The sequence below is a fragment of the Nycticebus coucang genome, chromosome 6, assembly GCF_027406575.1.
Source record: "Nycticebus coucang isolate mNycCou1 chromosome 6, mNycCou1.pri, whole genome shotgun sequence".
Classification (NCBI taxonomy): Eukaryota; Metazoa; Chordata; class Mammalia; order Primates; family Lorisidae; genus Nycticebus; species Nycticebus coucang.
In genome coordinates this window covers 33713362-33741256 of record NC_069785.1, presented here as the reverse complement: position 1 = coordinate 33741256, position 27895 = coordinate 33713362, and the positions used below count along the sequence as shown (strand labels likewise).

Genomic DNA, 27895 nt, shown 5'->3' with positions numbered 1-27895 from the left:
ACTGTACTGAGCCATCTCCTATATGCTCTATATATCCAGAGCAGCTTCCTTTTTCCCATATATTCCCACTTGTGCCCCCCATTCCATCACCCCCACACATACACATGCTCAGCTTTCTGTGAGCCCTTCCCCCAGGGTCGTCCACTCTATGCAAATCTGCTAGGAGCTGAGAGTGTGCTGAAACCAACCAGATCCCAGGAAAATTGAAAATATGATTATGGCTTATCCACAGATCGACCCTACCAACACTGTTTTCACTTGGAAAATAAAAATAGCATCTTTGTCCAAATACCTGAAGAGAACAAAAAAACACATCAATATAAAAGATCAAGATTAGAAAGAAGGAACCCCCAACTCTGCCAGTACCAAGCACGTACTGACTGAAAGAACATCCTTTCCTAGACAGCATTAAAGGAGATCAAATGGGATTTTACACAATTATCTGTCTTTTTCAAGACCAGTCTATCTTCTGGTACTGGGCAAAAATTAAAAAAATAAAAAGATTAGCCTGGGCAACATAAGACAACCCTGTCTCTACAAAAAGTAAAAAAATTAGCCAGGCCTTGTGGCTCACACCTGCAGTCATACAAGGCTGAGCCAAGAGGATGGTTTGAGTGCAGGAGTTTGAGGTTACAGGGAGCTATGATCACGCCACCACACTCCAGCCTGGAAACAGAGCAAGACCCTGTCTGTTGTGCAAATGGTTCACTTCATACAGACGGAAGAAAAACTTCAACAGAGAGGGCAGGTATGACATGTTCTTTATTCAGCTCACAGAGGCAGGCAGGGAAGGGGGAGCTCCCGCCAGTGCAGAAGGTCCCCCCAAGCAACAAATCTCCTCCCCCTTTATACTCATGTCAAACAGCTGTTACACAAGCATCATTGTACTTAGTTACGATTATCTAAGAACACAAGGACTTCTGTCTTGACCCACAGGCCAGCAGAGTTATGGATGAGAGAGCCCAGATAGTTTTGTCTCGTCTCAAGGTCATGGGCTACTTTTATTTGTCCCAACACTGTCTCTTAATAAAAATTATTTTTAGGCCGGGGACAGTGGCTCACACCTATAATCCTAGTACTTTGGGAGGCCAAGGCAGCTGATTTGCTTGAGCTCAGGAGTTTAAGACCACCCTGAGCAAGTGCGATACCCCATCTCTACTGAAAAAATAAAAAAACTAGCCAGGCATGGTGGCAGGTGCCTGTAGTCTCAGCCACTTGGGAGCCTCAGGCAAAAGGATCACTTGACCCCAGAAGTTTGAGGTGGCTGTGAGCTACAATGCCACTGCGCTCTATCCAGAGCAATAGAGTGAGACTCTATCTCAAAGAAAAAAGAAAAAAATTTTAAGTCATAATGAAAGAGTAAACAAAATGATAAAACTTTATAAAACATAAATGGATTAACAAATTGTGGTATATGTATACCATGGAATACTATGCAGCCATAAAAAACTATGGAGACTTCACATCTTTTATGTTTACCTGAATGGAGCTGGAACATATTCTTAGTAAAGTATCTCAAGAATGTGGGAAAAAAGTATCCAATGTACTCAATACTACTATGTAATCAATATATAATCACCTACACATTCATACAAATGGTAAAACATAACTATAGTCCAGAAAGTAGAAGGGAAGAGAAGGGAGAGGGGAGGCCAGGAGAAAGGAGGGTATTTGGGGGGACCTCACCTAATGTGCATAATGCAATGGTACATTTCAAAGCTATTAAGAATAGAGTATAAATGTCTTACCACAACATATAAGTAAGCGTTTCACATTGTATATCAAATGAGTACACTGTACCCCACAAACGCATCAACGTACACAGTTATGATTTAATAAAGGAAAAAAACTTCATAAAACAACAGGGAAATGTCCTTATGATTTCAAGATAGGGAAGGACTTCTTAAAACATAAAAAGCACAACTGTGAAACATTGATAAAGTCTTTAACATTGAAATTGGGAACTGCTATTCAGCAAAAGCTACAATAGAGAGTAAAAAGACAAGCTAAAAACTAACAGATGTCTGCGGCACATAAACTGACAAAAGGTTAGCGGAGTGGATACACTACAAACCAAGCTGAAGTCCAGTACGGAAGTGGGCAAAGACACGAATAGGCATTTTACTGAAAGTATCATTGGCTTGTAAACACGTATGTATACAAAAAGATACTCTAGCATAGCCCATTGACAGAGAAATGAAAGTTAAGGCCCCAAGGAGATAATATTCAAATCTCCTATATTTGCAATACCTAAAAGGTAAGACAACAGCAAGCGAGAAGAGGCTGGGCAGCTTTAGGAGGATTCATCCATTAATAGTAGAGAAATAAATTGGTGTGAGCACGTTAGAGATGGTTGGTATTTCTCAAAAAAATTTGAACGTATATAGCAGGGGTCCTCAAACTACAGCCCGCGGGCCACATGAGGTGGTGTGATTATATTTGTTCCCATTTTGTTTTTTTACTTCAAAATAAGATATGCGCAGTGTGCTTAGGAATTTGTTCATAGTTTTTTTTTTTAAACTATCGTCTGGCCATCCAACGCTCTGAGGGACAGTGAACTGGCCCCCTGTTTAAAAAGTTTGAGGACCTGGGCGGCGCCTGTGGCTCAGTGAGTAGGGCGCCGGCCCCATATGCCGAGCGTGGTGGGTTCAAACCCAGCCCCGGCCAAACTGCAACCAAAAAAAATAGCCGGGCGTTGTGGCGGGCGCCTGTAGTCCCAGCTGCTCGGGAGGCTGAGGCAAGAGAATCGCGTAAGCCCAGGAGTTAGAGGTTGCTGTGAGCCGTGTGACGCCACGGCACTCTACCCGAGGGCGGTACAGTGAGACTCTGTCTCTACAAAAAAAAATTTAAAAAAAAAAAAAAAAGTTTGAGGACCTCTGATATATAGTATGTATATCCTATGACCCAGCAATTGCCCTTCTTGCGTTAATACTCTGAAACAGTTATTCTCAAACTTTAGTGTGTATCAGAATCACCTGGAAATCACAGATTTCTGCGATCTTTCCCAGAATTTCAAATTTAAATCTGGGTAGGGACCTAAGAATTTGTACTTCCCAGAAGTTCCAGGCCTGACTCGGTGGCTCACATCTGGGCGAAGGTGTAGTGCTTGAGCTCAAGAGTTCAAGACCAAATTAAAAAATAAAAATAAATCAAAAAGACTGAGCAAGAATGAGACCTGTCTCTACTAAAAATAGAAAAACTAGCCAGGGGTCTTGGCAGGCTCTTGTAGTCCCAGCTACTCAGGAGGCTGAGGCAAGAGGATTACTTGAGCCCAAGAGTTTGAGGTTGCTGTGAGCTATGATGAATGATACCACAGCACTCTATCTAGGGAGACAGCCAGAGTCTGTCTCAAAAAAAATAAAGTTCCAAAGGATTCTGATGCCATTATACTAAGGACCACTCTTCAAGAACTGTTGTTATAAAAGAAATTTTGCACTTATATATCAGAAAATGTACAAGAATATTAATAACGTAATGCTTTGATAGAAAAAAATTGGAAAGCCAAATATCCTTTAAAAGTAGTTGGACTAAATGGTGGTATAATCATATATAGTCATACAATGAGACTTACAGAGCTGTGAAACAAACAAGATGAGATCATGGAGAAGCACACAGAAGTTTCCAAGCATTCAGTAATGTTCTATTTTTTTTTTTTTTTTTGAGACAGAGTCTCACTATGTTGTCCTCTGTAGAGTGCTGTAACTTCATAGCTCACAGCAATCTCCAACTCCTGGGCTGAAGCGATCCTCTTGTCTCAGCCAGTAGCTGAGACTACAGGCGACCACCCAATTCCCAGCTAGTTTTTAGAGATGGGGTCTCTCGGGCGGCACCTTGGGTGGCTCAAGGAGTATGGCGCCGGCTCCATATGCCAGAGGTGGTGGGTTCAAACCCGGCCCCAGTCAAAAACTGCAAAAATAAAAGAAAAAGAGATGGGGTCTCTCGCTCTTGCTCAGGCTGGTCTTGAACTCCTGAGCTCAAGCAATCTTCCCACTTTGGCCTCCCAGAGTGCTGGGATTACAGGCGTGAATCACCAACCATAGGCCCTGACGTTCTAGTTTTTTAAGGCAGATGGATTATTTCACAGGTATTCTAAATTATTCCTTAAACCCTGCTTCTCTCTAGGTACCATCTAGTGGCCATTTTTCCACTCTTTGGTGCTACACAGAACATGCCATATCATCTTAGGACTTGAATAAATTCAAAGGGAAAAGTATTCATAATTGAGTCTCAGCTCTGTACCACCCCTAACATTCACACACAACCACCTGCATCCATCCTGTTTGCTTTTACCTGTTACTCAAGATATTTTTACACCTCAGAAGCTCACAACCACTCTTTGATACAAAGGCCTCAAAATTAGTACCTGAGCCAGGCACCATGGCTCCCACCTATAATCCTAGCACTCTGGGAGGCCAAGGCAGGCGGATTGCCTGAGCTCACGGGTTCAAGACTAATCTGAGCAAGAGTGAGACCTCATCTCTAAAAAAATACCCAAGCATTGTGGCAGGCACCTATAGTCCCAGCTAATTAGGAGGCTGAGGCAAGAGAATCACTGAAGCCCAAGAGTTTGAGGTTGCTGTGAGCTATGATCCCAGAGCACTCTACCAAGGGCAACAAAGTGAGACTGTCTCAAAAAAAAAATATGGTAAAATCAGTACCTGAAACTGAATTCAAGACTCCACATGTGATGAAACAGAGAGTAATTGCATGAAAAATTCTCTGGCTACCACAGAATCTTCATATATTATTTTTGCAACTGTACGAGACTGGTTACTCATGTAGATTTTATCTTATCTACTGAAGTTGTTAGTAATTTTCATACATGATATTGAAGATACACCTCAGAAAGTCAGCCTTTGGAGGGCAAAAAGAATGGATTTCAAAAATTTACCTTTTTTTTTTTGGTTGCAGTTCAGCCGGGACCGGGTTTGAACCCGCCACCCTCGGTATATGGGGCCGGCGCCTTACCGACTGAGCCACAAGCGCCGCCCCAAAAATTTACCTTTTTAAATTCAGCCCTTATAACTTCTTTAAATAGACAAACTTATTCTGTCATGCATGTATTCTCTGAGTTTTCTGCATTTTTTTTTTTATTTTTTGAGACAAGAGTCTCAAGCTGTTGCCATAGGTGGAGTGGCGTCACAGCTCACAGCAACCTCAAACCACTGGGCTTAAGCGATTTTCTTGCCTCAGCCTCCCAAGTAGCTGGGACCACAGGCACCCGCCACAACGCCCGGCTATTTTTTTTTTTTTCTGGTTGTAGTTGTCATTGTTGTTCAGCAGGCCCAGACTAGATTCAAACCCCCCAGCTCTGGTATATGTGGCTGGCACCCCAGCCGCTGAGCTACAGGCACTGAGCCTTCTGTATTTTTTTTAAGACATGGTCTTGCTCTGTCACCCAGGTTAGAGTGCAGTGGCATTGTCATAGCTCACTGTGACCTCAAATGCCTGGGCTCAAGAGATCCTCCTGCCTCAGCCTTCCAAGTAGCTGGAACCATAGGTGCATACCACAGATGCCCAGCTAACTTTCCTATTTTTTTAAAAGATGGGGTCTCGGGTGGCGCCTGTGGCTCAAGGGGTAGGGTGCCGGTCCCATATGCCGGAGGTGGTGGGTTCAAACCCAGCCCTGGCCAAAAACCAAAAAAAAAAAGATGGGGTCTCAGGTTTACTCAGACTGATCTCAAATCCCTGGCCTCAAGCAATCCTCCTGTGTCAGCCTCCCAGAGTGCTAGAATTACAGATATGAGCCACGACACCCAGCCTGCATTTTACATCCTTTATAAATTTAATCAGTCATCAATGATATTTAAGTCACAGATCTAAACCAAAAAAAAAATGGATCAAGGACAAAGATCTGAGCAATATCACCAGAAGTCTTCCAAATGCATCTGTATTCATTAATGTATTATAGCCATTCAATTGGTTATTAATCCTCATTCACATTTCCCCATTTTTCTATAAGGGTATTAAGAGAAACTGTTATAACACATGTCACTAGATGGGCGGCATCTGTGCCTCAGTGGGTGGGGCACTGGCCCCATATACCGAGGGTGGTGGGTTCGAACCCGGCCCCGGCCAGCTAAAAAACAGCAGTGACAACTCCAACAAAAAAGCCAGGCGTTGTGATGGGCCCCTGATGTCCCAGCTACTCAGGAGGCTGAGGTAAGAGAATCACTTAAGCCCAAGAGTTGGAGGTTGCTGTGAGCTGTGACACCATGGCACTCTACCAAGAGTGACAAAGTAAGACTCTGTCAAAAAAAAAAAAACATGTCTAGAATCTAAAGAAACTGAGTATTTCTTTGATATTCAGTTTCTTTGATTTCTTGTATCTCTGGTCTTTCAGCCTACTAATACTATTAGAATAGTACTGCTCTGTCATCTTGGACCATGATAGGGACCACGCCAGGGACGACAGAATGGGAAGATGGAAAAGAAACTCATCTCTAGCAACTCTGTCAGTTGCCATTCCTGCCCTGGGCTTCTATTGCCAGAATACTTTTAACTGGGAGAGAAACAAACTATTTTGTATACATTTTAAAAAGGGATATTACTCTCATAGATTGAAGTCATCCTAAAAGCAAGAATCCAAGTGTGAAGAGAATGAAGCAGAACAAACTACAGGGTATTTTTTTTTTCCAAACAAATTTTAATTCTGTTCCAGTCCTAAAGATGAGGAAGGACCTAAATTTTAAAAATAAAAATTATTCGAAAACCAGGCCATTAAAAAATTAAGACCCCTCCCTTAACAATAAATATTAAACTGATATATACATATAAGGCTCAGGAAGGAGGCAAGAACAGGAACCTCAGAGACTCTGTCGCATGGCAAGATCCCAACACTTCTACCAATTCAATACTCTTTGCTTAAAACATGGAGAGCAGTGAAACAGGCAAGAGAAATATACCAGGGGAAGGTCTGGCCCCTCAGAGAGCTGGAACATGGTAATAGGGGAGAGAGAAGAGACACAAAGTGTCTTACAGAGCAGAGGAAGAGAAAGACCTCATTTAAAACATCCCCCCATCTCAGCTGAGTCGCTGATGTGGCTGGTCCAGCTGCAGAGTGCCTTCAGTGTATCTCCTCGCCCCCACTCCCTAACACACAAGTCAGGGAAGGTCATTCACATTGCGGCCGAGATGCCACAGTGGCAGCAGCCTGGCTGCTGGAGCCCTGAGGCTTGCCATTCACCACCAGAAGGAGGGGCGTCTCCACACGAACACTAGAAAAGGAATAGACCTAGGAAAGACAGACAGACATAGGTTCATTACAGATTCCGAGATGTAAAAAATTCCAGCATGATATACCACATGCGACTCCCATGCCTCCCCAAGTCCCAGTAAATACATCCCCCACCTCCATCTCACATTAGATATAACTGAGCTAACAAAGGGGGATGTAATTTTTCCCAAGTTTTTGATCTTCAAGAAGGAAACTCTGGGACAGTTAGGGTACCAGTAGTATCACAACAAGAATGGGACAGTTAATCCAAAAGGCAAATTTCTGGCACTACCTAACAAAAGGATGCAACCAGTATCTCATACAATCTGCCTTCTCCCATGGTGTTTTTTTGACAATTAACTAAATACACATAGCAGCCAACTACAGCCAATAGAATGTCTGAGAAATTCTGTTCAATTGTTTATAAGGCCCTAAATTAACCAACTATAAGTTAAAGTTACTTCTTCCTTTTATATCAAGTTGAAGAAATGTGTAATAGATTGTAGATATTTTCCTAGTAACAAAAAAGATATTAGCTCACATTATCAGTTCAAGTGTATTTTAAGTTGTAAAGTATGTTGTTAGACCAGGTGTGTTGGCTCACGCCTGTAATCCTAGCACTCTGGGAGGCCAAGGCGGGTGGAGGGCCTGAGCTCACGGGTTCCAGACCAGCGTGAGCCAGAGCAAGATCTCATCTCTAAAAGTAACCAGGCGTTGTGGCAGGTGCCTACAGTCCCAGCTACTTGGGACTGAGGCAAAACTCACTTACAGCCAAGAGTTTGAGGTTGCTGTGAGCTGTGAGGCCACAGTGAGACTCTGTCTCAAAAAAAAAAAAAAACACACACACGTTAAAAGATCTTTACCAAAAAATATTGTTCCATTGGAGTGTGAAGCAAGTTCTTTTAAGTGAAAGTAAATTAAAAAGATCTCAGAAACCTATTTTTTTAAAGTCCTAATGGGAATACAGGCAAGTAATTTTTCAAAGGTTTCTACCAAGAGTTGAGAAGAAAACTGCAAAGAAACAATTTCTCACATTCACTGTTGGTAATAACAGCTAACTGAAACAACCTTCCAAAGATTCATTTGGCAGTATGTATCAAAATCCTTAGAATTCCGTGTACCCTTTGGACCTAGGATTCTACACTGGAAATTCATTTAAGGAAATAATCATGGATGTGGGCAAAGATATAAAAGTGTTCACTATAGTACTTTTATACTCAGAAGAAATAATCTACATATGGAGTCATCAAACTTTTTCTGTAAAGAACTAGAGAGTAGAAATTTCAGGCTTTGTCAGTCATATGGTCTCTGAACAATTCACCTCTGACACTGTAGTTCAAGAGCAGCCTCAGACAATAGTAAATGAATGAGAGTGGCTATGTTCCAATAAAGCTTTATTTGTGGACAATGAAATTTGAAATATTATCCGTCTTTAAATTTTTTTTTTTTCATTTAAAAATACAGAAGCCATTCTTAACAAAAACAGGCAATCAACCAGATTTGGTTACTGGTCCAAAATTTATCAACTCCTGATCTAAATGGCAAAAAGTGGGTAAATACCTACATTCTTAAGATTTTTGTGAAGATTAAATGGGGCAGTCAAACTCTTAGCATGGTGTCTAGCACTTAGTTAAGTGTTCAGTAAATGCTGACTAACATTACTATCTCTACCACCACCACTGTATGTCAATTCAAAACAATGTGTATGAAATACGTAAAAACACAGAGTTCACAAACATCTGCACATAATATCCATTTATGATTAAAAATATACACATGAGGGCAGCGCCTGTGGCTCAGTCGGTTAAGGTGCAGGCCCCATATACCGAGGGTGGCGGGTTCAAACCCGGCCCCGGCCAAACTGCAACCAAAAAATAGCCAGGCATTGTGGCGGGCACCTGTAGTCCCAGCTACTCGGGAGGCTGAGGCAAGAGAATCGCTTAAGCCCAGGAGTTGGAGGTTGCTGTGAGCTGTGTGAGGCCACGGCACTCTACCAAGGGCCATAAAGTGAGACTCTGTCTCTACAAAAAAAAAGAAAAAACTATATATATATATACACATGAATATGTGTGCATATATTTATGAACAAAAGACTTCGGGCATATACACCAAACTGTTAACAGTAGAAGTATCTGATTAATAATATTTCAGTTTGCCTTTTAATCTTTTGCTTACAAGTAGCATCCCTTTATTAATAAAAAACACATATACATAGCATATACATACACATAAGCAAAAAAATTAACCTATGCATGTACAAAAACTACATATATATTAGCATATACACACATTCACATATGCATTACTTCTATGCCTGTTTTTTTAAACAGAGATAGGCTTGGTTCCACTTTCAGAGCCCACCACTTGGAAAAGGATCTTAGCTACCACTTACCTTTCCCTTGTGCTGAATTTGGTGACACCGAAGGTTGGGCTCAGGAATGGCTACGGAGTCCCCAATAAGTACTCCCCAGCTCTGCACCATATTATACACCATCACTGCATAGCAAGGTCCGTCTGAATCTACCAGGCCAAATGTACTGCCAAGTTAAGATGGGGCAGGGGGAGACAAGTGGGCAAGAAAGAAGAGCACATACAGTTTTCAAAAGACCAGAAAATTTTAAGAAAAAAAAAAACTACCAGCAAAATAAACAAATGTGTTCTCGATGACTTAGAAAACCTATGACAAGTACCATCATCTACTTTGTACATCCAAGTCCTCATTTGCTAAGAGTCGTCAATATGCCGCTTTGCTAAGAGCTTAGGACACAAGCATACTGAGGCCTACAACAAATATTAATGATGAACTAGCCCAAAATGTTACAGCTATAACATTATTCCTGGTCTGTCAATTTAACTATCATTTCCTTACCAAAGTCTCTAACCATCACTGTCAATTTAATTTCACAAACTTTCACTGAATATTATGTATTTGTCAAGCACTGTGCTCAACAGTGAGACATAAAACAAGCTGTGAACAACCTATAGTCTGGCAGGAGTCAGACAATACAATCACCATGGCACAGTGTGATGGGTGCTAGAATAGCTTTTCCCTTGTGCTATATTCAGTGAAGCCCCAAGTTGGGTTGTGAAAACCCAGAGAAGAAATGTCTAAATCAGAACTGGAAAGCAGGGAAGGTTCCCTTGAGGAGTTGATGCTCAAGGTGAATCTTAAAAGGTGAAAAATTAGCTGCGGCTCGGTGCTTGTAGCACAGTGGTTACGGCACCAGCCACATACGCCAAGGCTGGCGGGTTCGAACATGGCCCAGGCCAGCTAGACAACAATGACAACTGCAAAAAAAATAGCCAGGCGTTGTGGCAGGCACCTGTAGTCCCAGCTACTTGGGAGACTGAGGCAACAGAATCACTTAAGCCCAAGAGTTTGAGGTTGCCGTGAGTTATGACACCACAGCACTCTACCAAGTGCTACAAAGAGAGACTCTCTCAAAAAAAAAAAAAAAGAAAGAAAATTGTAAATAAATACTGAACTAGTTAATGATTACATGTTGAAGTACTTAAAGCAAAGTATTAACGATAGTGGCAATTTGCTTTGATAGCAAGAAAATTTAGACAGATATGGATAAACCTAGTAGAGTATTAACTGTAAAATACATAGATGTTCACTGTACAATATTCTTTCAAATTTTAACAATGAAATGTTGAGGAGTAAAGTTGGCTACATCAAGAAGTTGGAGACTTATCCGGGCAAAGTAATCATGTGTAAGCCACAGAGGCATGAAAATAGCTGTTCTGGGGCAGCACCTGTGGCTCAAAGGAGTAGGGCCTCAGCCCCATTATGCTGGAGGTGGCGGGTTCAAGCCCAGCCCCGCCAAAAACTGCAAAAAAAAAAAAAGAAGGAAATAGCTGTTCTGAAACCTACAAAGTAGTCCCATGGCTGGAACAAAAGGCACATCTGAGAAAGTGACAGAAGGTAATAAAAAGAGAGTCAGGAGCAAATGGTGAAGGACTTTCTATGCTAAACTGAGATAAGCAGTTTAATTCTATCCCAAAATAAATGCTTAGTGCCTGTAAGAGATTTTTAAGGAAAAAGAAAATGGTCGGGTTTTTCTCTGAGAAACGTTTCTCTGGCGGCACAAGGGAACACTGGAGGAAAACCAGGGAGTCAGGAGACACGTTTGGAGACATGATGGGAGCTGAATTAAGATAGTAGAAACAGAAAAGGAAGGACAAGCAGACAAACCTCCATTGCTTCAATGGAGGAGAATGGAAAAGTCTAGAAAACCTTCCACAAGTCTTAACTGACAGAGTAGAAAAGTGGCACTGTTCATTATCAGAGAATCCAAGGAAGAGAAACAGGTTTACAGAGAAAGATAAGGTGAATATTTTCTATGTAGTGATTTAGAGATTTCTGTTTGGAGCCCGAAGGTAGTTGAATATAGGGATCCAAAACTTGGAAACGAGGCCTGGGCTGGAGATATATCTGTGAGCATAGAGGAAGCAGACAAAGCAAAGCCTTGGGCTTATATGACATCACCAAGCAACATGATTTATCGATGAGATGGTGAGGAACTGGCGCTCATGCCATTACTTGGCACACCTGAATTCACAGGAACACTGCAATCAAGCATAGCCCTCTTCTGATAAACTCAGTCAGGGCCTGAGAATCCTTCCACACAGTACACCAGGCAGCCACTGACAAGTGGCCAAAGGTGGCAACTATATTTCAAACTGGTATAGAGAGAAAAGAGGAAAGGAACAAAAATAAGAGTCCTAGGAACCTATCATTTAGAAGTTGGGCTGAAAAAGAAAACAAGAGCTGGGCGTGGTGGTTCATACATGTAATCCCAGCACTCTGGGAGCCAGAGGTGGGAGGATTCCTTTAGTTCAGGAGTTTGACACCAGCCTGAGCAAGAGTTATGACCCTGTCTCTACTAAAAGCAGAAAACTTAGCCAGGTATTATGGTGCATGTCTGAAGTCCCAGCTACTCTAGAGGCTGAGGCAGGGGGATCACTTGAGCCCAGGAGTCTGAGGTTGTAGTGAGCTACAATGATACCACTGCACTCTAGCACAAGACTCTGTCTCAAAAAAAAGAGAGCGCTTGAGAACGAAAACAAGGAGTGGCAAAATATTTACTTGTTCTCAAGGTCCCCTAAAAGCTATCTTCGTCTATATCCCTTTCTCATTCCTCTCGGCTCTAGGGGGTGTGCTCTAATTTACTAAACTTTTCTCAACTATCTTCTTGCTCTTGAGCTCACCAAATAAATATGCCTCTAGAAAATACCATGGAGATAGCCCAGACATATAGTAAGAATTGTGACTATTTCAGCTTAGATGGAACAGAAGAGATATAAAAGGCAATACTAAGAGATAAGTCAGAATGTTATGTATGTATATAGTGGAAGCCACTGGATCAGGTGCCTAGAAAATCACTGGTGATCCTAGGAAAAAAACAACTTCAGTAGGGAAGGGGAAACCAGTCAACCAAGATTAGGAAGTGAGTAAAGGACCAAGAAGTGATAGCACTAATTAAACTCCAATTTTTAAGATCTAAACATTTCTTAAGTAAATATTCTTTTTTTCTTTTTTCTTTTCCTTTTTTTTCCCTTTTTTGTTTTTGAGACAGGGTTTCACTTTGTCACCCTGAGTAGACTGCCATGGGTTCATAGCTCACAGCAACCTCAAGCTCATGGGCTCAAGCTATCTTCTTGCCTCAGCCTCCCAAGTAGCTAGGACTACAGGCACCGGCCACACCACCTGGCTAGTTTTAGAAATGGGGTCTTGCTCGAGCTCAGGCTGATCTCAAACTCCTGAGCTCAGGCAATCCACCCGCCTCAGCCTCCCAGAGTGTTAGGATTATAGGCGTGAGCCACCATGCCCTGTCCTTAAGTCAATATTCTTAATTCATCTCCTCCACTAACCGTGAGTACCCTTCTCCTGGGTCCTTTACATTTCTTATTTCCCTCACTCCCTACTACACATACACTAGATGCTCAATAAATATTTGTTGAATAACATCTGAGACAATCTCCCAACCAGACTTTAAATTCTTTTTTTTAGGACACATTAAAATTTGCTTTAATACTTCTTTGGGGGGAAAAAAAAACACTCACTTGTAGTGAATGAACAAGAAACATTTTTATGCTGTTATTTGTATCTACCATGCCATGAATTCATAGGGGAAGAGGTTCTAGTAGCTCAGGGAGGCACCTTGCCATTGAATGTGACAAAGTGTTGATTGACTTTTGAATTCGTGGGAAATAGGTTCCAGCACCTTGTATCACTGTTACATGGGGTCTGTTGGTTATCCTGTGTGCTATGCTGTACACCTATTATGCCATGAGCTCATGGGGAATAAATAGGTTCTTGCACCTAAAAGCATGGGTCCACTGGTACTCCTGTGTGCTATGTTATATGCTTATTATGCCATGAATTCATAGGGAATGGGTTCAGGAGCTCAGGCTCCTTTCCGTTAGTTCTCTCAAAGTGGGCTTCTCTGGGTAGCGTAGGCTGGCGCTTCAATTGATCCCAGGTACCTTTCTCTTTGGCTTCCTTCTTTTTCTGATCATTTTCCTTCACACGTTTCAGGAAGCTATCTCGGCTCTTAGAGTGCTTAATATGCTCAATATGAACATTAATCCTCTTCGCGAGGATCTTGCCCTTAACTTGCTTGTTTACAACAATGCCAACAGCATGCTGGGTAACACTGTAGACTCTTCCAGTTTTGCCATGGTAACATTTGTGTGGCATGCCTTTTTGAACATTTTTGTGGCATTCCCTTGATGTCTACAATATCACCTTTCTTGTAGATGTGCATATATGTGGTCAAAGGAACAACTCCATGTTTTCTAAAAGGCCTAGAGAACATGTATCAGGTGCCTCTCCTCTTTCCCTTTGTGTTTGTCATTTTGGTGAATTACTGGAATATGGCGTCTCCCCAGACTTTAAATTCTAACTCAAAACCCACCTTCTAGAACTCCCTAAGCATACCTAAATCCATACAGGACTAAGAATTTGTCCCCCTACCTCTATAATCATGAACACACAAAGGAATAGGAGAATTTTGAGGTTTCTGTCTTTTATAGGGTTTTTTTATAAAACCTGTCCTTTCAAATTTTAGCTACGGATGTAGAATCCACATACCACCAAACTCAGGGGGGAAAATGAGCAATGACAGAATCTTCACAGAGTTTATCAGACATCACCTTGCCAATATCTATTTATGGGACAGTCCTAGAAGGGAATCAGAAGTCACCAACGTGTGACCACTGACAAAGTCCTCAACTACCAAGAAAGACCAGGCAGTGAGAATCTAGGTTAAAAAAAGGAAAGGCAAAAGAAACTCACAAGGGGACTTTCTCCTCCGTGGTAAGACTAAACACCACCTTTCCCAGGACCACAACCCCACTGTTCACACCAGGCTGTAGCACACTCAGTGGCTTGAGTTCCAGGGTCACCTTCTGCCCAGAGGCTGACTGATAGCGCCTGTCACCACAAGGGCCTAGATGGGCTGGGCGCAAGTTTCCCAGCATGCTCTGCAGCTTTTTGGCCTTCATCTTTCCCTGTGAAGGAAGGTGAAATAGTTCAAAAATTAGGAGCTGGGCATGGTGGTTCATGCCTATAATTCTAGGGCAGGTGGATTGCCTGAGCTCAGGAGTTTGAGACCAGCCTGAGCAAGAGAGAGATGCCATCTCTATTAAAAATAGAAAAACTAACCAGGCACTATGGCTCAAAGGAGGAGGGCACCAGCCTCATATGTCGGAGGTGACGGGTTCAAACCCAGCCCGGGCCAAAAACTGCAAAAAAAAAAAAAAAAAGAAAAACTAACCAGGCACTGTGGCAGGCGCTTATAGTCCCAGATACTCAGGAGGGTGAGGCAAAAGGATCACTTGAGCCCAAGAGTTTGAGATTGTTGTGAGCTATAACATTACAGCACTCAACCCAGGGTGACAAAGTGAGATAGAATTTTAAAAACAGCTACAAATTAGTCACCCTCCATGAGAATCCAGAATCCTTTGTACCTACCCACTTCTATAGGGACTCTTCCTCCTAAGCATATTATATTTTTATTTTACTGACCTGAAACAGAATAAAAGAGTAAGATTCAGCCCTTTGGACATCTTTACCTTGTTCTCAAGGAGGCTAGTTAGCCTATCTAGGAATTCCAGAAGTTGTTGCTCTCGTTGCTGGGGCTCTGGCCAGGCAGGGTCCAGGGCTGCAGCCTGAGAGAAGCCCTCCAGGGCCTCCCCATAATTCTCTTCGTATTTATGTAACTGTACAAGAAGTAACCAAAAAACTCCCGATTGTAAGTATATCCAAATAAAACATGCCAGAACAAGGGCACAACAAGCTAGGAATCTAGAAAAATAAACTTTTCCTTCCCAGTTATTTTCCTGTTCTACCATGAACAGTCTGAATAGCAGGTGATGCCTTATATCTTTCCTCCTGACCATGGTGATCACAACTCCAAACATGGAATTATTTCAAAGAAGCTATTTTCCAACTTCTAAAAATAGTTAGTTAAGTTACATATAAGGGTTCACTCTACCTCTACATTTATACTTATGATTTTAGAAGTCTTGTTCTTAACCATCCCTCCCTCCTACATACTCTCCTGTTCCTCAGCTCCTGCCACTCTCCCCTAAATGACTCTGCTGGAGTCACTTGAGTTAGCTCTTCCTAGAAATAATGTGGCTCTCCTCTTGCAGTTCAGACCCAACCTCGTCTCTGTGTATACTCAGTTGTTCTCACAGGCTATGATCAGACGTCTCATTTATTTGACCTTCAGGTAACTGCCATGCAGAGGTCTTACCGTCGCCCTGTTCAGATGAAGGTCAGGATTGCTGGAAGCTTTCCTATCCACCTTCTCCTATAATAGAATGAAAACATCATCAGTGGATTCTGTCTCCATCCCAAGGACTACCATGTCCAACATGTCCCAGACCTCATCTTCCTAGAAAACCTGAAGTTTCTTTTTTTGTCAAACTGTTACCTACACCCTTATGGTCATACAGTAACTGTGTAGTATATTACTCAGTCCCTGAAGCCTCAAGCATGTAAACATTTTTGTATGTGTGACACTTTAAAATATGTTTATAATTTGTCCACATAGTATTTTTTTTTTTGCAGTTTTGACCAGGGCCAGGCTTGAACCCGCCACCCCTAGTAAATGGGACCGGTGCCACCCTGTCCACATAGTATTATAAAGATGGAATAATAAGAAATGTGAAAGCATTCTGATAAAAAAAATTTTTAGACCAGGCACGATAGCTCATGCCTGTATTCCTAACACTCTGGGAAGCTAAGGTGGGTGGATTGCTTGAGCTCAGGAGTTCAAGACTAACCTGATCAAGAGAAAAGCCCCATCTCTACTAAAAAATAGAAAAACTAGCCGGGCATGGTGATCATACCTGTAGTCCCAGCTACTTGGAAGCTAAGGCAAGAGAATGGCTTAAGCCCAAAAGATTGAGGTTGCTGTGAGCTATGAGACCATGGCATTCTAATCAGGGTAACAGTGAGATCCTGTCTCAAAATAAATAAATAAGTTCTTTGTTTTTTTTTTTTTTAGAAACAGAGTCCTACTTTATCACCCTCGGTAGGTGCTGTGGCACCACAGCTCACAGCAACCTCCAGCTCTTGGGCTTAGGCGATTCTCTTGCCTTAGCCTCCTGAGTAGCTGTGGTGGGGACTGCACTATAAATAAAGTTTTTTAAATAGTGAGACTCTGGCAATAAATGAGGAAAGCATGTAGAATCATGTTTCTACATTGAAACTCTCTTAAAACACACATGGAGGCTTCGTGCCCGTAGCACAGTGGTTACAGTGCCAGCCACATACACTGAGGCTAGCGGGTTCAAATTCAGCCCGGGCCAGCTAAAACAACAATGACAACTACAACAAAAAATAGCTGACCTTGCGGGGGCTCCTGTAGTCTCAGCTACTTAGGAGGCTGAGGCAAGAGAATCACTTAAGCCCAAGAGCCTGAGGTTGCTGTAAGCTGTGATGCCACAGCATTCCACCAAGGGTGACACAGGGAGACTCTATCTCAAAAAAAAAAAAAAAACCACACACACACGGAAAGCCAAATTCTGATTCTTATTAAAATAAATGGCAGACATTGCAGGACAGTACAGACAAATGTGTTGTGAACAAAACGCTGGCTATTTTCATGACTATGTTCATTTTATTTTCTTAATTCTATTCATTATCTGGCACATAGTAAAAGAATAAACAACATAAATTAAAATTGTTTAAATGAGCCAGGTGCAGTGGCTCACACCGGTAATCCTAACACTTTGAGAGGCTGAGGCAGGAGGATCACTTCAAGACTAGCTTAGGAAACATAGTGAGACCCCATCTCTATAAAAAATAGAAAAATTAACTGGGTGTGGTGGCATGCACCTATAGTCCCAGCTACTTGGGAGGCTGAGGCAGGAGTATCACTTGAACCCAGGAATTTGAAGTTGTTGTGAGCTATGATGACGCCATGGGACTCTAACCTAGGCAGCAAAGAAACTATTTCAAAAACCAAAAAAAGGAGTTAAAAGCAACTATTTGGCAGAAATCAAATACATAATTTTGATGGTGTACACCGTACTATTCTTTGAAATGTAAATATTAACCAAATTAAGAAATTAGTATAAAACTTCCCTGATTGAAAAAACAGCAATCTCTGAACTACAAACATGAATATATGGTAGTATGTAGTCTTTGTGCTGCCACAAGATCAGATAAGTAATAAAAAATTAAAAAGCAGGCTGGGCGAGGTGGCTCATACCCGTAAAGCTAGCACTCTGGGAGGCCAAGGCAGGTAGATTGATGGAGCTCACAAGTTTCAGACCAGCCTAAGCAAAAGCAAAACCCTGTCTCTACTAAAAATAGAAAAACTGAGGCAAGAGAATCACTTGAGCCCAAGAGCTGGAGGCTACTGTGAACTATGACACCATCGCACTCTATCCAGGACGACAGCTTGGGACTTTGTCTCAATCAATCAATCAATTAATTAATTTAATTAAAAAGTTAAAAAGCAATTCTCTATGTCAAGAGGAGCCAGAGGGAGGTGCCTGTGGCTCAAGGAGTAGGGTGCCAGCCCCGTATACCGGGGGGAGGTAGCAGGTTCAAACCTAGCCCCTACCAAAAACTGCAAAAAAAAAAGAGCCAGAAACCAAAAGAAGGTAGGTGAACATGAGGGCTAAATAAATGGTGCTCAGAAAGCTAATGTGAACCCTTAATAATGAGTAATCAGGCACTCAATGCCAGTGTTCATTGATACAGAAATAGCTTGAAAGCCTAAGCAAAGTTCCAAGAATGCCAGTGAATTAATTCCCAGGAAATGATGCAGAATAGGCTGCATATTGTTTTTTCTTTTAGCCCAGGGGAAATTCAGACTCTTTTTTTTTTTTTTTTTTTTTGAGACAGAGTCTCACTTTATGGCCCTCGGTAGAGTGCCGTGGCCTCACACAGCTCACAGCAACCTCCAACTCCTGGGCTTAAGCGATTCTATTGCCTCAGCCTCCCGAGTAGGCCCAGGGGAAATTCAGAGCCACATTATCCAATGGTTAATTTGTTGATAGCACTTAATTAATATTTAAGAGTTTTCATTTTTCTTTAGAATGAATGTAAAAAAATATTAATATTATTATTTTTTTTTTTTTTTTTTTTGAGACAGAGTCTTACTTTGTTGCCCTCGGTAGAGTGCCCTGGTGTCACAGCTCACAGCAACCTCCAGCTCTTGGGCTTAGGCGATTCTCTTGCCTCAGCCTCCCAAGTAGCTTGGGACTACAGGCACCCACCACAATGCCCAGCTATTTTTTTGTTGCAGTTTGGCCGGAGTTGGGTTCAAACCTGCCACCCTTGGTATATGGGGCTGGCACCCTACTCACTGAGCCACAGGCGCCGCCCTATTAAGCATTATTTTTTCCATTAAAAAAGATGAACATATTGCGGGTGGCACCTATGGCTCAAAGAGTAGGATGCCGTTCCCATATGCCAGAGGTGGCGAATTCAAACCCAGCACCAGCCAAAAACCACAAAAAAAAAAAAAAAAAGATGAACATATTGGTTATTCACACCTGTGGGAAATCTAGACAGGTCAAGAAGCTCTCTAGCAGCCAGGCAGCACACTACACATGGCTCCTAACACTCAGCTTATAAGAGGAAATGTCACCTCTGTAGACACATCTTTGCAGAATCACACACAGGATGCCAGCAAACACTGCCCATGTTGCTTGATAAAAGCCACAAGGAAAGCTGAATGATATTCTTCCTCCTGTTGCTGTCTCTATTTATGGGGCTTAGGTGACTGTAAGTACTTACTGCTTGGGCATAGGCACTGAGGGCTTGCTGGGAGATCTTAGGGCTCTGGCCAGTATTGAAGTAAAGAGAAAGGTATGCATTCCCCAGAATATCTGAAAAACAAACACAGCAGTGGATCCTCTCAATGCCTAAGTTCAAAATATAGCTTATTTTGGATACCTTCAAAAGTCTACCAGAAAGGCCCACCCACATATGTCCCAAACCAGGAAAGACAATATATTTAGTATACCCCAAATTCCACTACCATAGAAGACAAACATGAACCCCAAAGAGAAATCTGAACAGACTGTATAAAAACAGGCTTGCTTATATAAAAACATCAGTCTCCTATTTCGGATCAAATGATCCAAGAGTTCCTAGGATAAGTGTTTCACCAAAATACCTTTTAGGCATCTTCAAAACAAAGGTGCCCCAGCTTAACCCTTAGAGTCAGACTCAAAAAATGGGTTCCAGATGTAGCTATGGTTACAAGCCATTGCTCTAGAAACTTGCTGGAGATCTTTTGAGTGAACTCACACCAGGAGCGGCCATCATGGACATCCATCTGCACAGCTAGCTTAGCCTGTCGGACACTGTCCATAACATGGCGAGAATGTTCATCTCCAGTGTCAGTCCGCAGCTGGCGAAGCACCATTGATAGGTTTTGCAAGGAGACTTTGTTCTTGCACTGCAAATGGAGAAGACGTACACTCAAAACTTCTGGATTCTACTTCCCCTTTCCACTTCTACAGTGACCTCAGTTTTTCTCCTAAATCTAACTTTTCATCTTAATTCTTGCTGCTATCTATATTTTGGACCCCACCTATAAGGATCAGTTTGGCTGCAACTTTCCTTTGTTATTTATCTACATGTGAACTTGATCCCATCAGCTTCTTCTTTTTCCAGCCCCCAACCACATTTTCCTCACCGCAGTCTACTCCCCCACCCTTCTTTCCTTCTGATTTGTTCTACAGAGTTCAAACTTAGTTCTACTCAAGTATGCACATCATGGGGAAATTCATAGAATCCAGGGAACACCATACTTCCCATTTGTGTTTTCTGAGAGGATAGTGGGTGACTCACATGTGTGAGGGCTCCAGAGAAGCAGGTGTGGGCAGATGCAACATCTCCTTTCTTCCAGTACACCTCCCCCAGCTGGTTCCAGGCTTCCACCAGCTCAGGTTCCAGCTTCACAGCCTTTGACAGAAGCTCCTCGGCCTTAGGGCTATAGTCAGGAGTCACATTCAGTGCCTTCCCAGTTAGCATTAGAACCTGTGCCTTGCCCTGGACAGACCCTAGCAGGAAGGGAAAAAGACAAAGGAAAGTGGAAAAACCCAGGCAGTCTTACAGTTAAAGACCAAGATGCATTCTCTCAAAGAATGACTGCATGCCAGTCTAGGAATGAAAAGAACTGAAGAAAATCTTTACGAACAAAACAGTTTGAAAAGCTTACCATAAGCAGAGTACTATGTTAGATAAGTGGGTAACACAGAAAGCACTATTTCTACCCTAGAGGGGCTTACCATCTAACGGAGAAGACAAAGCATAGACACGGGAAATTAAAACAAGGAAAAGAAGCATATGGCTTCTTGAAGTAAGCTTGAGAAAGTCAGGAGAAGAAAAGACAAGACCCTCTAGGCTGAAAAATGATACAAATAAAGACACAGGGGCAGAAATGCATGTAGCATGTCCATGGAAGAATAGATGGTTCAACCTGGATGAAACAGAAGTTCCTCTATGAGCAAGTACTCAAAGATGAGATTTGAAAACACATATTTGAATAACAGGTTAAAAAAAAGGGAGTTAGACTTCAGCTAGTCAACAGGAGGGCTCTTTAAAGATACTTGAGCAAAGGGGCAGACAAGAGGCTAAGATGAAATGCATGAAGTAATGATTCAGAAAGATAACCAAGGCCATGGTCAGTATATAAGTTCATTTAAAAGTAAAAGAAATTAGAAGTAGAAAGGTCAGTTATGAAGATTTCTGCAGTAGTTAGAAAATAAGTATGTTCTTTTATTGTTTGCTATTCGCTATAATCAAATTTTAGGAAAAGAAGGCTAGGGAATAAAAGGTTGCCTTCCTGCACAGGGGGCCCTTAGAGGAAATATTCTGTTGCACAATCCTTTTTTTTTTAGAGACAGAGTCTCACTTTATTGCCCTCGGTAGAGTGCCGTGGCACCACAGCTCACAGCAACCTCCAGCTCCTGGGCTTAGGCGATTCTCTTGCCTCAGCCTCCCGAGTAGCTGGGACAACAGGCACCCGCCACAACGCCCGGCTATTTTTTGTTGCAGTTTGGCCGGGGCCGGGTTTGAACCCGCCACCCTCAGTATATGGGGCTGGCGCCCTACTCACTGGGCTACAGACACCGCCCGCTATTGTACAATCCTATAGTAGCTACAAACAGAAATACCAGAGTCTACAGAGAGACAGCAAAACCCTATCACAGTTCAGAGAAGGGTAGGAGGTTGTACTTTCTTTAGGGGTCATACCCACTACTTTCTCCATCTGCTTTAGGGTCTTCTCCATCTCCTCCCGAACATTCTGTTGCTTCCTCCCAGCATCCTCAACACTATGAGTTTCAAAATAGCAGTCTCTAAATGAATAGAGCTGATCCACCAGTTCCTAGGAAGTGTAAGAATGATACCATTAAGTAGCGAGTATATGGGACAAGGAAATTTGAAATTAGCTAGCCACACCAGCTCTTGTTCTAGAAATACTAATTCTCTTATCTCACCCAGGAATGGCACAATGGGCAGGTGAACACATCTATGAAAATGCCAAAGACGATGAGGAAAAGCAGCCAGTACTCCAAGCCCACTGTCATGGTCCCAAGTTGTCCCCCACCAGTCCCTGCACCACAATAACAGTTCTTTCTCCCCCAACTCCTGTAGGGCTTCTAATATGACTAAGCACTTCTCATACCACAGTCAGGAGGGAAATACAGTAGAACCTCTGTAAGTTGACCACCCAAAGGACTGTAAGAAACTTATCAACATACAGAAGCGGTCAACATAAGGAATTAGGCCTACTGTACTGATGATACATACATGTGGTGCACGTCCAGTCTACAAAAATTAGGTCCACTTAAGGAGGCAGGTCAACTATGGAGGTTCTACTGTACTTTGCAACTTGAAATAAACCAAAAGATCATTCTATCTGGTTCTCGTCACCAAAAAATAACATTCTGAAATTTACCCTTAAAAATGGACTTCTTAACAAAAACAATTTTATCCCTGATTTTTCCTATGCTGATACATGAAATTTCACCTTGGTGAATACGAAAAACATGTTAGAAAGTTATTTTTTTCCAACATGAAGCAGATCAGCAACTTAGCAATCTTGGTATTTTTGCAGAGTTTCGTTTCTTTAAATGTCTTGTAGTTTTTATTTTGTTTTGTTTTTGGCAAGTTATCTTCCAGCTCTCTTGCATTTTTTACAAATAAATATTCTCTCTCCTCTTATAAATGCCTCTGAGTCTTCCTATCATATTAGGCAAAGCTTTTCCATTACAAATTGAGCATCCCTAATAAGAAAATCCAAAATCCAAATGCTCTAATCTGAAGCTTTTTAAATACCAACATGATGCCACAAAGGAAACATTCCACACCTGACCTCATGTGACAGATCACAGTCAAAAAACACAGTCAAAACTTTGTTTCAGGCTCTGCTCCTATAGCTCAGCGGCTAGGGCGCCAGCCACATACACCAGAGCTGGCGGGTTTGAATCCAGCCCCAGGCCTGCCAAACAACAATGACAATTACAATAAAAAATAGCCAGGCGTTGTGGTAAACACCTGTAGTCCCAGCTACTTGGGAGGCTGAGACAAGAGAATCACTTAAGCCCAAGAGTTTGAGGTTGCTGTGAGCTGTGACACCACAGCACTCAACCGAGGGTGATATGATAAGACTGTCCAAAAAAAAAAAAAAAACTTTGTTTCAGCAGGCTGGTAGTGGTGGCTTATGCCTATAAACCACACACTCTGGTAGGTTGAGGCAGGAGCATTACTAGAGCTCAGGAGTTTGAGATCAACCTGATCAAGAGTCATACCCTGTCTCTACTAAAACTAGAAAAAATTAGGCAGGTGTTATGGCAGGCACCCGTAGTCCCAGCCGTTCCACAGGCAGGAGGATTGCTTGAACCCAGGAGTTTGAGGTTGTGAGCTAGGCTGAAGCCACGGCACTCCAGCCTTGGCAACAGAGTGGAACAGTGTAAGACTCTGTCTCAAAAACAGAAACAAAGAAAAAAAAACACAACTTTGTTTCATGCACAAAATTACTGAAAATACTGTATAAATCATCTTTAGCCTATGTGTATAAGGTGTATATGCAACATAAATAAATTCCATGTTTAGATTTGGGTCCCATCTCCAAGATATCTCATTTATATATAGTAAATATTTCAGAATCCAAAAAAGTCCATATCTGAAACACTTCTGGTCCTATGCATTTCAGATAAGGGATACTCAATCTCTATCTGTCCTTTCCTGAATAGATAGCAGAGACATATAATCCAATCCCATCAAGTCTTATCAACTACCTCCACAGCACATCCTAAATTCATCCATTTGTCTCCATTCCATCATGACCACCCTGAACTAAATCAGCTTTCTTACTTGCCTGGACTATTGCAATAGCCCTTTAACTGCTCATTTGCTTCTACTCCCTCCCATACTCTCACCATAGTCAGAGTGACCTTATAAAATGTACTCCTTGCCATGGCCTAGCAGACGGTATGATCTGACCCACCACCCACCCTGCCACAAACTTCATTTCTTATCACTCTCTCTCCTACAATACTCAAGCCACACTGGCCTTCATGCAGTTTCTCAGACCCACCAAGTTTAACCTCACCTGCAGTCTTTTCCCCATGCCTGGACTCTCTCTTCCCAGATTTCTGCATGACTCATTCCTCATCATCATTTAGATCTCAGCTCAAATATCAACTTCTCAAAGAGGCTTTCCTCAATTACCAAACCAAAGTAACCCCATCCTCACCACCTCCACTATTAAATCACATTTGTATTTTTCTTCATAGTATTTATCATTTGAAATTATGTGTGCCATTCATTGTCTATTGTCTGTTCCCCTCTGGAACATAAGTGCCATGATGGAAAGGACTTTCATCTGTTTTGTTTAGAGCTACTCCTAAGTACCAACAGGGCCTGAGACCTGAGAGGCTCTCATTAACTATACTGACTGAATTGATTCCCTCAATCATTCGTGTTCTAACAAATACATGTATGCTTTACCTAATTTAGAATCCTATACAAAATGAAGAGAACAAACTAGCACCCTCTGTAGTAATAATTTTCAGATTTTATTATACTATTTCCAGGACCCAGCCTGTAGAGATTCTGATTTTAGTAGTTCAGCAGGACAAAAAAATTCCTCATTTTTTTTTTTTTTTTGTAGAGACAGAGTTTCACTTTATGGCCCTCGGTAGAGGGCCGTGGCCTCACACAGCTCACAGCAACCTCCAACTCCTGGGCTTAAGCGATTCTCTTGCCTCAGCCTCCCGAGTAGCTTGGGACTACAGGCGCCCGCCACAACACCCAGCTATTTTTTGGTTGCAGTTTGGCTGGGGTTGGGTTTGAACCCGTCACCCTCGGTATATGGGGCCGGCGCCTTACCGACTGAGCCACAGGCGCCGCCCAATTCCTCATTTTTAATAAGTACCCCAAATGACTGTATTGAAAATAGTAAAACACACTTTGAGAAATCTCCTTTTATACATCCTTAGCATTTATACCCTAAAATGCTTATAACAATGAAATCAAAGCTTATCACCATTTCCGTTAAGAGCAACATCACTATCTAATCCTTTTCCTCTTCTCTACTTCACTCTTTTATTCCATTCCCGAACTTACTATCCCCCCTGATACCCAAAGTATCCTCTGCCAAGCTGCTTAGGGATTTATAACACAAATGAATCCCAGGAAAGGCAGTGGTCGTGGAAAATTACAACCAATTTCCTTTTGTACTGTAATCATCACAGCTTCAAATTAAGAGTTTTAGAGAGGGTCTTATTTCTGTTGTTTCTTTGTTTATTTTGTTTTGTTTGACAGAGTCTCATTTTTCACCCTCTCAAGTACTGTGGTGTCATAGCTACAGCAACCTCAAACTCCTGGGCTCAAGTGATCCTCTTGCCTCAGCCTACCAAGTGGCTGGGGACTACAGGCACCTGCCATAATGCCCAGCTAGTTTTTAGAGACAGGGTCTCCAACTCCCGCCATAACGCCCAGCTAGTTTTTAGAGACAGGTCTCCAACTCCTGACCTCAAACAATTTACCCATCTTGGCATTCCAGAGTGTTAGGATCACAGTCATGGGCTACTGCACCCAGCCTTTATTGTCTGGTTTTAGTTGCTAAAACAAATATGCAAGAAATTGTTTAGTTTTGATGTTTGGTTTTCTTTCACTGTAATGAACATTTTTAGTAATTTTTTGTCATAGAAAAATCAATATTTTGTTAAAATTCAAATAGATACATGTAAAAAACAGTCAGTAGGCCAGGTGCAGTGCCTCAAACCTATAATCCCAGTACTTTGGGAGGCCAAGGCAGGATGATTGCTTGAGGCCAGGAGTTCAAGACCATCCTGAACAAGTGTTAAGCCCTTTCTCTGCAAAAAAAAAAAAAAGAAAGAAAGAAAGAAAGAAAGAAAAATTAGCCAGGCCTGGTGGTGTGCACCTCTAGGTCCATGGGACACTGAGGCCAGAGGATCACTTGAACCTCGGAGACTGAGGTTGCAGTGAGCTAAGATGACGCCTCTAGCCATGATGACAGAGCAAGACTCTGTCTCCACAAAAAAAAAACCATCCTCATAATTACCCCAAACAAGCATAAGGATGACCACTCTTTAGAATATTTTTTCAGATTTTCTTTTCTTTACATATACAAACATGCACATATACGTGTGTGTGTGTATCTATGAGTATATATATGCAAACCATGTTTCTAATAAGGAGCCAGGATTGACAATCTCTGATTTCAACCAGTCACAACTAGGGAATAAAATAAAGTTAATCCAAGTCAGTTGGAAGTAAAGCCTACACTCTTAAAAAGTGTTATTTTAATCTACTCTAGAAACAAAGAAATCTCACCAATGTTTAAACTTGTGTTAGACACCTTTAAGCAAGTTACAAGCCCGTCATGGTTCTAATGTTTAAATTCCAGAACACAAAGAACTGAGTTCCTGAGGTTTAAGGAAAATCTCGGGTCATTAAAAGGTAAAAAGCCAAACAACCGGTTAACACCTACCTACCAAGTATAATACAAGAGACTAGTCCTAGTCAGAAACACAGTCACCTGTGAACTACGTGGAGTCTGGACCCTAAACCGGGATTACACATGCTCACAAAAAGCAAAACCGTAACGTCCAAAGGCGAGTAACCAAGATACTTGAGTACAGGCCATTATTGTGATTGTCGCCAATTTCAAAGCAATGTAAAAGAAATGGCCTCTGTAGGGATCAAAACAACATGTAATAACAGTACACGCATATCTGCCATACACATATGTATGCTATTTGTTACGGATGAATCGAGGGGGGAAAACTTCCTCTAACAATATACATGAATTAAGTTAAAAGCAACAAACCTCTTCCATAGAGGACTGAAATTAAAGCGCAGTCAGGACAGCATCAGGAGGTCCCAGCACACGGCTGCACCCCTCCCCTGGCCCGGAGGGCTCCCCGGGCCGGCTGTGACTACACCCTCGGGAGTTGTTATAGTAACCATACAGGCGCTTGCAGTAGCGTACACGTGCCCAGGAATTCGCAGGCTTTGTATAAACTGCTTCTTTCCAAGTAACAAAAGCACATATAGGTTTTAATCTCTGGCCCCACCTGCAATTTCTGCAAGATCGGCTTCGCTTCTTCCTCTTCATCAGCCATCATTTCCCAGCCACTCTAGGCTTCTCCGCCCGCAACTTTGTACAGAGACTCCGGCTCGCGCCCATTGTGGAGCCACAGCGACCTCTAGGGCTCTGGAGGCTTGCCTGCACCTGAAGGGCTTTTCTCAACCAACCTAACCCACTGCATATATAGCAAAAAGCAGATTCTCTACACTTTTGAGTTCATAAACTTGTTTCTTTCCTAGATCCTGGAAACAAAATATTTTAACCTTAATTAAAGGTAGATTTTCGTTTCCTATCTCCCAACTTATTTAATACCACGACTATAAGATCCCCTAAAAAAAGACAGGTTAGACAGTACACAACAGTGTTGTTTGAAAATTTGAAGGGAATGTGGTACAATAGTAACTTAGTTGTCTGAATTTTTTTCCAAACTTTGCAGTGATTTTCTATACGAGTCATTTTATCATTTTAAATTTACTATCCTAATAAATATGCTACACTGAAGATGATATTATAAAAGCCATCATACTGTACACCATAGACTGTTTCCAGAACATATAAGAAAAACAAACAA

At 42.0% G+C, this 27895-nt stretch overlaps 1 protein-coding gene across 2 annotated transcripts; it reads right to left on the bottom strand.

The window, feature by feature from the left end:
• Positions 1–6625: 6625 nt before the first annotated feature.
• Positions 6626–27407, bottom strand: TTC5 (tetratricopeptide repeat domain 5). Of its 2 annotated transcripts, XM_053593789.1 has the most exons (10): positions 27311–27407; positions 21957–22089; positions 20550–20761; positions 20004–20154; positions 19488–19579; positions 15985–16041; positions 15299–15445; positions 14520–14734; positions 9609–9753; positions 6626–7234 (listed from the first exon to the last, which is right to left on the bottom strand). In XM_053593789.1, the coding sequence occupies exons 1-10, from the start codon at positions 27359–27361 to the stop codon at positions 7115–7117; spliced, it is 1323 nt and encodes a 440-aa protein (XP_053449764.1). In that variant the 5' UTR covers positions 27362–27407; the 3' UTR covers positions 6626–7114. The 2 variants fall into 2 exon arrangements, with proteins under 2 accessions (XP_053449764.1, XP_053449765.1); XM_053593790.1 differs by lacking the exon at positions 21957–22089 and having other exon boundaries at positions 27311–27367.
• Positions 27408–27895: the final 488 nt, after the last annotated feature.